Here is a 13651-nt window from a genome sequence, read left to right as displayed (position 1 = left end):
AGAGCATGGGGCAGAATATTGAGCTCAGCAGGTGGGCTCAGACCTGACCTGGTCGAGCATAAAATAATGTTGGGCAAGCATCCTGATGTCATTGTGTAATCCTGTGATATTTTGTTTGGCGGGCACATGCCGGAGTCGGCGGACGGGTGAAAAAGCCAAGCGGCCTTTGCACTTTTTGGGAAACCTCATCCCCGGGTGGGATGACGTTTCCTAAAACAAATAAAAATAAAATAATAATTTTACTCTTGAACTAATAACATGTCTCTGCTCATGAGAAAAAGTCACGAGGGGACATTTTTTTACGACATTTTTATTTTCTTCATTAGTTTTTTCATCTCAGCTTCATGCCTCAGGGAGATTGGAGCATTCTTTCACACGCATGCGTGAAGTTCATGCTATGCCCACTCAGCCTCCTCCCCCCCAACCCCACACCACCCCCCCCGCATAGGCAGTGCTCAGCATTGCCGCTCACATATCACGCTGGGCGGGCCTTAATTGACCCGCCCGTGTAAAATCACGTTGGAAAACTGCTTCCTGACCACTCCCACCTACCCCCACTGAGCAACCCCGCCAAGGGCAAAATTCTGCCCATGAAAATTACCCTTTCAGGGGGATGAAAATCTTTACTGGTGACTCTGCTGAAGTGTGCAAGGTCAGTGAGAGGTCATTTAATTTGCATATGGGTAGCATGTGCCACATCATTAAGGATCCATATCTGATGCAAAGGCTGGACAGTCTAATAGAGTATAGCAATTCTGGGACATTTCTGTTTCCCATACCTCTCCCAGCATACCTGTGCCCCAGCTTATTTAATGCTGGAGTTATGATAGACATGTACGGGCCATGATATTTTAGCCCCATAATGTCCCAGCTCACAATGTTACATTTTTCACATTACAACTGTGTATAATATAATTTTTTGGTTGCTGATATAATAGTTATGCTTCCTTCTGTCAGTTCAGAGAATTCATCAGTGAACTTGTGATAAATTATGGTAAATTATTTTTATGTATGTGAAGGTCGATAATTTATTACCACTGTTTTATGTAGAGGAAATAGAAATATTTGATTAAATTAGTAACAAATTGCAGTATGCTCAATGTACATTAAAATTTATATTTAACAAATGTAACTATATTGCTGAAATAAGAGACATGCTGTTTAAGCTTTTCATCTTGTACTCATCCGGACAGATCACAAGATTACCAACAGTAAAGGGAACACTTTATATTGCATGAGGAAACAGTGCTGATTGGTCAGCAAGTGGACTCTGATTGGTAGAGGCACTGCAGTATAAATTGCTGTTCCCTTTACTATTGGCAATCTTACAATCTGCCCGGAAGAGTACAAGATGAAAAGCTTAGACAGCATGTTTCTTTTTTCCCCAGCAATACTCAAGTTCTGTATTACCAAATAACTAAATGTAACTGTCTTATTTCTCTACAGAATGTGTTTAGAAACCAACCAGCACTACCAGAGTACAAAGTTGCAGATGCAAAAAAATCAAAATTCATCCTTTTGCATTACAGCACTTTTAAAGCATTATGGGATTGGCTAATATTATTGGCAACGTTTTATGTTGCTGTGACTGTACCATATAATGTTTGTTTTATTGGAATTGATGAAAATTTGCCTTCAGCAAGAAGCACAACAGTTAGTGACATTTCAGTGGAAATTCTATTCATCATAGGTAAGCAGACAATTCTATTATTGATCTCTCATTCAGTTTGAAATCAGCATTTACTTATGTATTGACTAACTACAAATTAATTAAGTATATATGATTAAACAGGGTCAATTCTTTTTAAGGATATTACAATATAATATAGTATTGAATCTCGCTCATTATGCAAGCAAGTTTTCAAATTCCAGCATTAGAACGTGTTCTCAATTCATTTTTTAATATCTCATCATCCTAAACCTGCAGATTTTCCCTTTCTTGATGGCATAAACTACCCATTGGCCTGTGGAATTAATTTTGAATGACCCTGAATGTTTAGTCACAGTACAGATGACCAGGCATGTCTTTAGAGAAGAATACTGATTCCTCTGACCCAATACAAGGCAGTGTTCTGATCACAGACTGGGAAACCAAAGTTTGAGTCACTTAGAACTATCCTCTGATCGAAACCACACCTGTGTCTGCTGATTTCTCCAACATAAACACCAAAATTGTAGTTTTCCTTTTTGGGTTTTTATTTGTTTTGCTAACAGAGGCCCTTGCGTTATTTACCTATTATAGTACGTATGCTTTAGTAATTTTAGGGCAATCACTGCAAAAATGATCGAGAGAGTTTTATTCAAAAATAACAGATGCCAGAAATCTTGCTGACCTCACAAATTATTCCCAGTCCCTTGTTGATTTCAGGATCCATGGTTATGTCTTCCATGAATCCACTTAACCAACTTAGACCAGCACCCAGATACACACTTTTACAACGTTATGAATGAATGGAAATTATATTTTAAACTCTCATGCACTCTCATACACGACACTATTTCACCTTAGTTAGCCCTATGATCAGTTGTTGATACAAGAAAGTAACTATCAGCTTTGAATCTTATCTAGATTTTGGTGATTTTATCCACTCGAACTGAACAGACCAACTTAGAACTGCTTGTTCAAATCAATGCCTTGCTGTTGTACAGCATGTTGAAGGAGGTTGAATTTAAATGTCTCTGGGTATTAACTTCTACAAGGCTGCATTGGTTCACCTAAAATTTACCAAAACAGCAGAAAGATTGAAGAATTTCAAGCTCAAGTTGCACCCAGTATCAATTGGGTTTCCACAATCTTTTGTGCTGGTATCAGAAAATCATGCTGGAGGTCAGTCCTGAACTCAAAATAGCCACATCCCTGGATCAAATTAATCAGCAAGATCTGCCTTCTTTTAGGTACAGGGAAGCTAAAAGGCATCTTTTGAAAGCTTTTCAATAACATAGTCATAATATTTAATGTACTAAAAATTTGTACACCAATGAAATCAATAAATGGTTCTGTATCATTTTATAAAGTAATTTTCATTTGTTTAAAATGGGGTTACTCATTCATTAGAGATTCCTCTGACCCAATACAAGACAGTGTTCTGATCACAGACTGGGAAACCAAAGTTTGAGTCACTTAGAACTATGTGGACCAGTCACACATATTATTAACAATGCATCATTTTTGTGATTAAGACCATTTTCAGCTGAATTAATAAAACTGCACCAGGTTAACACTTGAATACAGCAATGAATATCTTTAGTGCAAGGGAAAGAGGTAAAAATTAAGTTCTAAAACACTGCCCACATGCAGCGCTTCATGGAAAATGTTATGTTTGTGATTGTGTAAATGCATTTGAGCAGAAATTTGAAGCATAAATTCACGTCAGAAAGTTGGCACAATTGAGCACAATTTGCATAGATTACATCTAAAGTGGAAACGCTATGCCAATCAGTGTAACATTCCAATATTCTAATGTCTCTCTTAATTCATGAGGGGCCAGAGCAAGTTAAACTAGAGTCAATGATATTGGTTTCTATTCAATTTCTATTTCTGTTCACCTGCAGTTATCTACTAAATTCTTCTGTACTTTAGTTGAACTAGGTATTTGCACTCGCACTGATGAGGAGTTACGTTATCCACCACCAATTTGCATTAGAAAATTGTGAGCAATATGCCCAAGATATTCTGATACACACTGGGGGGGAGGTGAGGTTACAAGTTACCAGTGCAGATGACAAAATTAGGGTAAAAAACATTCAGTTGTAATTGCCCAATGTAATATTAGCTCTGTAACTCCGGTCTCAAGAATTCTGTCGTTAAATACAAACTTTCGATTATTCTCCTCCCACCTTCTCATCTTTTCATAACTCGTAATCTTTCCTCTTTCCCAAAGAAAACTGGTCACCTCAAACCCATTTGGACTAATGTCTGTTTTCTGCAAACTGGTTCTGCCTGACTGACTTCTTGCTTCGAACTCCTTGAATTTTTCAAACACAAACAGAACACTGCAGCTCAGGCAGCAACAATGTGAGAGGAACAAAGTTAACGTTATAGGTCAATGGCCTTTTATCAAAATTGTATGTATTAAAGATGAAGCACTTATAATCAAATGCAGAGCCAATGAAAAAAGAGGCCATAGAAGGAACAAAAAGAAAATGTCTAGACTTGAAGGTAGGGGTGATTAACTGACAAGGCAATAGCAGGAGGCAATTGAACCAAAAGATATGTCCAGGGGAGTTGTAAAAGGGAGTATCAGATTAGCAGAAGAGGAGGGAAACATGAAAAATCCAGCAAAGTAGTGAGAGTTCCCATGTGTCAGGAATGTGGTGGAAGAAAGCCAAGTAGATCACGGACAAACCTGCTGGCCCTTTACCGAAGACATCCCTACCCCATGGACCAGCTCACACCACCTCCATTTCCAAAGGCTCTGGTACAGCTATCCTCCAGTTACAACAACTTGTATTTATATAACATCACCTATAATGTAGTAAAACATCCCAATGTGCTACACAAAAGCATTAAATAAAGTTTGACGTTGAGCCACATAGGAGATATTATGGCAGATGAGCACAAACCTGGTTAAGGAGGGAGGTTTGAAGGATCCTTTTAAATGAGGAAAGCAAGGTGGAAAGACTGAGAGGTTTACCGAGGAAATTCCAGGGCTAAAGCAGCTATAGGCACAGCCACCAATGGTGGAGCAAATAAAACCGAAGATGCTCAAAGAGTTAGAATTGGAGGAGCGCAGAGTTCCCAGAGACTGGAGGAGAATAGAGAGAAAAGAAGGATCAAAACCAGGGAGGAGTTTTAAAATGAGGATGAGAATTTTAAAATCGAGGCATTGGCTTCTGTTTAAGCAATTAAGATCAGTGAGCACAGGGGTGGACAGGATGAATAGGACTTCGTGTGAGTTAGGACACAGGCAGCAGAGTTTTGGATGACATTAAATTTATGGAAGGTGGAATGTGGGAGACCAGTCAGGAGTGTTTTGAAATAGTCAAGTCTAGAGGTACCAAAGCCATGATGAAGATTTTGAGAGCAGATGTGCTGAAGCAGGTGCAGCATCAGGTAATGTTTGCAAGGTGGAAATAGGTGGTCTTATTGATGGCATGGATATTAGGTGGAAGCTAATCTTAGGTTAAAATTCAAACAGTCTTTTTCAGCCTCAGAGAGTTGCCATGGATAGAAATGGAGTCAATGGCTAGGGACAGGAGTTTGTAGCAAGGACTGAAGATAATAGCTTCGGTCTTCCCTATATTTGCTTGGAGGAAGTTTCTGCTCATCCATTACTGGACATTGGGCAAGCAGTCTGATCATTTAGAGACATTGGAGGAAACAAGAGAGGTGGTGGTGAAGTAGAGCTAGGTGTCATCAACATCAATGTGGAAACTGACACTTTTTTTTAGATGATGACACTGAGGGCCATAATTGGATTCATGATGGACACCAGAGGTAATAGTGTGGGAGTGGGACAGGAAGCCTTTACAGATGATTCTCTGGCTGCAATTAGATAAGAATGGAACCAGCTAAGAGCAGTTCCACTCAGTTATACAATGGTGGAGAAGCGTTAGAAAAGGATAATGTAGTCAACTGTGTAAGAGGCTGGAAACGGGTCAAGATGGACCATAATGGAAAGTTTACCTTTGTCACAGCCACATAGGATGGTTTGTGACTTTGGTGTATATTTCGGCACTGTGGCAAGGGCAGAAACCTGATTTCAAACACGGAGTTCCAAGAAACATGGGCATAGATTTGGGAGCTGACAGCACGAAGAAAGACTCTGGAGAGGAGAGGGAGGTTGCAGATGCAGCAGTAGCTTACAAGAATGGAGAGGTCAGGATTTTCTTTTGGAGGAGGCGTGATGATGGCAGATTTAAGGGAGAGAGATAGAGAGATAACATCTGATGAGATAACCATTAACAATATCAGCTGATATCAGAGCCAGGAAGGGAACTTTGGTGACCTGCAGTTTAGTGGGAATAGAGTCAGGGAGAAAGAGGTGGGTTGGTGGATAAAATGAGCCTGAAGAGGATATGGGGGATCTGGTGCAGAGGAGACAGGAGGAAAAGTGGACAAAGTTAACGCTCAGGCTAATTCAGGGGGTTACTGTAGAGGAAATTTCATATGGTGGCCTGGAGGAGGGAGCAGCATCTGTTGTCTGGAAGAAAATTGGATTGGTGGCTAAGATCTAAAATTGTTGACCTCGATTTAAAGCTGGCTGGCTGTAAAATGCTTTATAGAAAGTTGAATTCTTCCCAGTAAAATCAATATTTTGCTCTTGTTTTAGTCTTAAATTTTTCACGTGCATCCTGAAATAAGAACCCATTATGTCCTTCAGTGTTGGATACCTTGTAGAGTGAGCTTTGTCTCTGTGGAGTGAACAGCGATTCAAGACAATGTCAAGCTGAAAGCTTAAAAAAATTTGAAAGATAAATTTCTATCATACAATACGTTCCATAACATAAGTTTCAACATCTCTTTCCAGGGAAGATGTTCCATTGACAAATGAAGGTGCTAATTTAGATGTTAAGTTGAAGGACAGGACCTCCAGGGTTATGATCTCAGGAGTGCTACCCATGCCACGTGCTAGTGAGGCTAGAAATAGAAGGATAATGCAGCTAAATATGTGGCTAAGGAGATGGTGCAGGAGGGAGGGCTTCATGTTTCTTGACAATTGGGCTCTGTTCCAGGGAAGGTGGGACCTGTTCCGACAGGACAGTTTGCACCTGAACTGGAGGGGGACTAACATCCTTGCGAGTAGGTTTGCTAGTGCTGCTCCGAGGCGTTTAAACTAGATTTGCAGGGGGAGGGGAACCAGTGTTAGAGCAGATAGTGAGGTGGAGGAGGATAAAGGTCAAGCGAGGAATGCATGTATAGACAGAAATCAAGGGTCCGTACATGATAGAAATGTTCTCAGGTGCATCTATTTCAATGCAAGGAGTATTGTCGGAAAGGCAGATGAGCTTAGGGCATGGATTGGCACGTGGGATTACGACATTATTGCTATTAGTGAGACTTGGTTGCAGGAGGGGCAGGACTGGCAGCTCAATATTCCGGGGTTCCGTTGTTTCAGACGTGATAGAGGGGGAGGGATGAAAGAGGGAGGAGTGGCTTTACTAGTCAGGGAAAATATCACAGCTGTGCGTAAGCAGTACAGCCCGGAGGGCTCGTCTACAGAGGCCATATGGATGGAGCTGAGGAATGGGAAAGGTGTGACCACACTCATAGGGTTGTATTATAGACCGCCCAATAGTCAAAGCGAATTGGAGGAGCATATCTGTAGAGAGATAGCGGACCGATGTAAGAACCAGAAAGTTGAGATAGTAGGAGATTTTAACTTTCCACATATTGACTGAGATTCCCATATTGTAAAAGGGCTGGATGGCTTGGAGTTTGTCAACTGTGTTCAGGAAAGTTTTCTAAATCAATATATAGAGGTACCAATGAGAGAGGATGCAATACTTGATGATCTATTAGGGAACCTGACAGGTCAGGTGACAGAAGTATGTGTAGGCGAACATTTTGGGTCCAGTGCCCACAATGTCATTAGTTTTAAGCTAATTATGGATAAGGATAGGTCTGGTCCTCGAGTTGAGATTCTAAATTAGAGAAAGGTCAATTTTGTGGAAATGAGAAAGGATCTAGGAAGAGTGGATTGGCATAAGTTGTTTTCTGGCAAGGATGTGTTCAGTAAGTGGAAGGCATTCAAAGGCGAAATTTTGAGAGTGCAGAGTTTGCATGTTCCTGTCAGGATTAAAGGCAAAATTAACAGGCATAGGGAACCTTGGTTTTCAAGGGATATTGGTGATCTGGTTAAGAAGGAGAGAGAGGTGAAAGCAGGTATAGGCAACAAGAAGCAAATGAGGTACTTGTAGAGTACAGAAAATGTAAGAAAATACTAAAAAAGGAAATCAGGAAGGCAAAAAGAAGACATGAGGTTGCTTTGGCAGATAATGTGAAGGTAAACCTGCAGAATTTCTACAAGTATATTAAGAGTAAAAGGATAGTAAGGGACACAATTGGTCCCCTTGAAGATCAGAGTGGTTGTCTATGTGTGGAGCCTCACAAGATGGGGGAGATCTTAAGCAGTTTTTTTGCATCAGTATTTACTCAGAAAACTGGCATAGTGTATAACGAAGGAAGGGAAACAAGCAGTAGTTTCATGGAACATATAGAGATTAAAGACGAGGAGGTGCTTGCTGCCTTACCGCGAATAAAGGTAGATAAATCCCCCGGGCCTGACATGATATTCCCTCGGACCTTGAGGGACACTAGTGTAGAAATTGCAGGGGCCCTGGCAGAAATATTTAAAACGTCCTTAGCCACGGGTGAGGTGCCGGAGGATTGGAGGGTAGCTCATGTTGTTCCGTTGTTTAAAAAAGGATCCAAAAGTAAACCAGGTAATTACAGGCCAGTGAGCCTGACGTCAGTAGTAGGTAAATTATTGGAAGGTGTTCTGAGAGATCAGATATATAATTATTTGGACAGCCAAGGGCTGACTAAGGATAGTCAGCATGGCTTTTTGCGTGGTAGGTCGTGTTTAACGAGCCTTGTAGAGTTTTTCGAGGAGGTTATCAAGAAAGTAGATGAAGGAAAGGCTGTGGATGTTGTCTACATGGACTTTAGTAAGGCCTTTGACAAGGTCGCACATGGGAGGTTAGTTCAGAAGGTTCAGACAGCTGGTATCCATGGAGAGGTTGTAAACTGGATTCGAAATTGGCTGTGTGGGAGAAGACAGAGAGTGGTAGTGGATGATTGCTTCTTAGACTGGAGGTCTGTGACTAGTGGTGTGCCTCATGGATCTGTGCTGGGACCATTGTTGTTTGTTGTCTATATCAATGATTTGGATGATAATGTGGTGAATTTGATCAGCAAGTTTGCTGATGACACTAAGATTCGAGGTGTTGTGGACAGCGCGGAAGGCTTTCAAAGCTTGCAGAGAGATCTGGACCAACTGGAAAAATGGGCCAGAAAATGGCAGATGGAATTTAATGCGGAAAAGTGTGAGGTGTTACATTTTGGAAGGTCAACCCAAGGTAGGACATACACAGTAAATGGTAGGGCACTGAGGAGTGCGGAGGAACAAAGGGATCTGGGAGTTCAGATACATAGTTCCCTGAAAGTGGCGTCACAGGTAGACAAGGTTGTAAAGAAAGCTTTTGGCATATTGGCCTTCCTAAATCAAAGTATTGAGTATAGGAGTTGGGATGTTATGGTGAGGTTGTATAAGACATTGGTGAGGCCAACTTTGGAGTATTGTGTGCAGTTCTGGTCGCCTAACTACAGGAAGGATATCAGTAAGATTGAGAGAGTGCAGAGAAGATTTACTAGGATGTTGCCGGGTCTTAAAGAGTTGAGTTACAAGGAAAGATTAAACAGGTTTGGACTTTATTCCTTGGCGCGTGGAAGAATGAGGGGAGATATGATAGAAGTTTACAAAATTATGAGGGGTATAGACAGAGTAAATGCGAGTAGGCGCTTTCCACTTAGATTAGGAGAAATAAACATGAGAGGACATGGCTTTAGGGTGAAAGGGGTAAGGTTTAGGGGGAACGTTAGGGGGAACTTCTTCACTCAGAGAATGGTGAGAGTGTGGAACGAGCTACCATCTGACGTGGTAAATGCGGGCTCACTCTTAGGTTTTAAGAATAAATTAGATACATACATGGATGGGAGAGGTCTGGAGGGTTATAGACTAGGTGCAGGTCAATGGGACTAGCGGAATAATATTTCGGCACAGACTAGAAGGGCCGAATGGCCTGTTTTCTGTGCTGTAGTGTTTTATGGTTCTATAGAAGGAACCTACTGCTTATAGCTTTGACAGATACATATGAGATACCCCATTTAAAATACCATAGCCTTAGATAAAACAGTAATGAGTGAAAAATATTGGACAAAATTTCCGAGCATTGTTTAAATATCGACTGCTTTGCCTTTACTACAGTCATTAGCAGAAGACCACACACATTGATTGGAAGATCTCGAACAACATTCTACACATTGTTATATATGTAATTTATAGTTTCTTATCTACAACAGAGCTACTACAGAACTTAATAGGCCAAATAATGAAATAAGCGAGTTGTTAGCATCTTGTTGTGGAGGTAAGTCATATTGCCTCTCTTGTGATGGTTAATTTATGACAATCCTTTCTCAAACTATACAACTTGCACGAAGCATCAGGGGTTTCAAACTTAACCATTCATAGATACAACCAACTTGTTCATATCTATGATAACCTTGTGTTTACATTGAGCAAGTAACGGCATATAAATAGTTAATATATTTTAATAGACGTGGTAACCCACTTCAAATAAATAATAGTTTTATTTATGTTGAATTTACAGCAAATTATTTTGTTTACAATGATGGTCAGAAAATCCTGTATATTTGTATTGTATTTTCACAAACTTAATTCAAAAAGTCCAAATTTACTAACTGTACTGCTTTATGCCAAACAGATATTGTTTTGAATTTTCGAACAACATATGTCAGCAAGTCTGGTCAAGTTATTTTTGAAGCTCGATCTATTTATATTCATTATGTAACGACATGGTTTATCATCGACTTAGTAGCTGCACTTCCTTTTGATCTTCTCTATGCCTTTAATGTTAATGTGGTAAGTACAGTACTCACATTTATTTGATTCTTTTTAACGTCTTATTTATTGTTCCGCTAAAGTGTTATCCCTGAGACTAGATCCAACATCCTTAATTCTCATGCCCAGGATGTTACGACCCCTCCCGCCTGGCAGGATATTATGGTCCTGTCAAACTAAATGGAGATTTAAATGGCTCGCCACATCCGCGAGGGGGAGACACGCCGCGGCGATGCCGTAAAATCCTGGCCCATATCTTTAAGATCAGATAGGGGCTACGAAATGTACTACAACACTGGAAGTTTGTTATGATTAATCTGCATTCCGTTATACAGAGATTTGGTGTCACTATTTGCCACATCCTTAATGTTTAAAATGTTTCCATTCCTATTAACAGAATTCTTCCTGCTTTATGAGATTTTATCACTTACTATATTATAGATTTCTGTAAATACAAGTTATGACAGGTGAATGTATAATTCAAACAATGCATGACCTGGCCATGAAAAGAATATATGATGATAAATAATGATTTTGCATAATGTTTGAAATCTTTTGTTCTGCAGTAGCAATATATTTTTCTTGATTTTAGGACTAAAGTTATAGTGTAAGTCCTAAAATGAACAGTGTGATTGGTAAATAAAATGATGATGATATGTAGGACATCACATATGAAGTGAAATGGCTGAAATAACAAATAGAACATAGGGGAGAATTTTCTCCCCGTCAGGCGGGCTGGAGCAGGTGCAGGCGGGCACGCAGCTGATTGCCGCTCGCTACCATTTTATGTAGGTGGGTCAATTAAGATCCACCCAGCGTGATGCGCACTCAGAAGCGCTCAGTGCCACTTGTGTGGGTGGGGGGAGGTAAGAGAATGCGTGCGAAAGAGCACAGAAATCTCCCTGAGGCACGGAGCTGCCTCAGTGAGCTTAAGAAAAGTCATAAAAATGTGATAAATAAAAATATTAAATTATTCAGAAATGTCCCCTCATGTGACATGAGGCAGGACTTGTTATCAATTTATATGAAATATTTTATTAAATTAATAAACCCTTCATGAAACCTCATTCCACTTGTGGATGAGGTTCCAAGAAAAATGCGAAGGCCACCTGGGCGCTTCGCCTGCCGCCAACCTTAAGGTTGGACAGGCAGCCCTGACAAGTGCGTCAATTAGTTGATTAATGGCCTTAATAGGCCTTTGACAGTTTGGCGGGTGCGCAGCTGACTCTGATGTGCGCCCGCAGAACTGAAGATCGGAATGACGCGTGGTGACATTGCGACGCATGCCCGATGTCACCGTACGTCATTTTATGCATCAGCGAGCAGGTCCTGCCCCACTCGCCGACCCGAAAATTCTGCCTTTGCTATCCGTTTTTACATTTCTGGCTAGCTTCCTCTCATATTCTAATTTCTTTCTTCTGTTTAACCTTTTCATCATTCTCTGCCATTCTATATATTCTGATCAACCATCTTACCTGCCACTCATCTTTGCGCAGTTATATGCTTTTTTCTTAAGTTTGATGCTTTTCTTAACTTCTTCAGTTAACTATGGATGGTGGGTCTTCCCCTTAGAATTTTTCTTTATAGTAGGAATATACTTATTCTGAGTATTCTGAAGTATCCCCTTAAGTGTCTGCCACTATTTCTTTATTGATCTATCCCTATTCTAGTATCCCAGTTTACTTCAACTAGCTCAGCTTTCATGCCCATGTAGATGCCCTTATTTACATTTAAAATACTAATCTTAGACCCACTCTTCTCCCTTTCAAACCAGATGTAAAATTCAATCATATTGTGGTCACTGGTACTTATACCTGAGGTCATTAATTAATCCTGTCACATTACACAATACCAAATCTAATATAACTTGCTCTCTGGTTGGTTCCAGAATGTGCTGCTCTAAGAAACAACCTTGAAAGCATTCTATGAACTCCTCATCCAGGCTACTACTGCCAATCTGATTTTTCCAGTTTGTGCAGATTATAATCACCCATTATTATTGCTGGCCATTTATCACAAGCACCCAATATTTCTTCTTGTATACTTTGTCCTACATTGTGGTTACTGTTAGGGGGCCTGTAGACCACTCCCACCAGTGACTTCTTTCCCCTACTATTCCTCATCTCCACCCAAACCAATTCTACATCCTGATCTCCTGAATCAAGATCATCTCTAACTATTGCGCCAATGCCATCCTTGATCAACAGTTCTACCCCTCCACCTTTACCTAGCTTCCTACTCTCCTTGAATATCATATACCCCTCAATATTCAGGACTCAATCCTTGTCATCCTGCAGTCACCTCGCTGTAATGGCTATCAGATCATATTCATTTACTTCAGTGTGCATTTTCAATTCATCTACTTTTTTATGAATGCTACAGGCATTCAAATACAGAGACTTTAGTTTTTTGTTAGCTTTGTAGCATCTAGTCTTGACTATTGGTGTATTCTTAGGTTTTATCTCTCTGTCCCTTCCTGCTGTTCTATGACCCCTTGATTTGCCACATATACCCAAACATGATCCCTCACCCCCCATCCCCTCCCCACTCCCTCTCCACCCCCCCCCCGCCCCCCCCACCTCTGTTTAGTTTAAAGACTCCTTTACTTCCTAGTTATGCAATTCGCAAGGACACTCCAGTGCTGATGCCAGTGCCCCATGAACTGGAACCCACTTCTCCCACACTAGTCTTTGAGCCACACATTCATCTCTCTAATCTTATTTGCCCTATACCAATTTGCACATGGCTCGGGTAATAATCCAAGAGATTATTACCTTTGAGTTTCTACTTCTTAATTTGATACCTAGCTTCTCATACTGACTATGCAGAACCTGACTATGCTGACTATGAAGATTGTTAGCATCAGTCCTGTCGCCTCAGAAAGGTTTATAGTCGGGACAAGTGAGCAAATATTCTTTGACAGCATTTCACAGAATATTTAATCACGTGTCTCTAAATTAATTGTAAGGGCAAGGAATTAGATGTGCACATTCATTTATACAAGATCTCTTTCCAAATACAAAGCAGTGATTTGCATTCTTTTCAGTTCAAAACTATGGGCTGTATTT

At 40.5% G+C, this 13651-nt stretch overlaps 1 protein-coding gene across 1 annotated transcript in view; it reads left to right on the top strand.

Moving 5' to 3' along the window:
• kcnh8 (potassium voltage-gated channel, subfamily H (eag-related), member 8) overlaps positions 1–13651 on the top strand; it is a 409192-nt gene that overhangs the window by 177657 nt on the left and 217884 nt on the right. The window contains exons 5-6 of the mRNA XM_041183962.1: positions 1447–1690; positions 10447–10604. Of these exons, the coding sequence (XP_041039896.1) occupies positions 1447–1690; positions 10447–10604 (402 nt within the window). The remainder of the gene's footprint in view (positions 1–1446; positions 1691–10446; positions 10605–13651) is intronic.

The sequence above is a fragment of the Carcharodon carcharias genome, chromosome 3 (assembly GCF_017639515.1).
Source record: "Carcharodon carcharias isolate sCarCar2 chromosome 3, sCarCar2.pri, whole genome shotgun sequence".
NCBI classification, from domain to species: Eukaryota; Metazoa; Chordata; class Chondrichthyes; order Lamniformes; family Lamnidae; genus Carcharodon; species Carcharodon carcharias.
The sequence above is the reverse complement of the archived record's forward strand: the minus strand, read 5'-3'. Positions and strand labels throughout refer to the sequence as shown.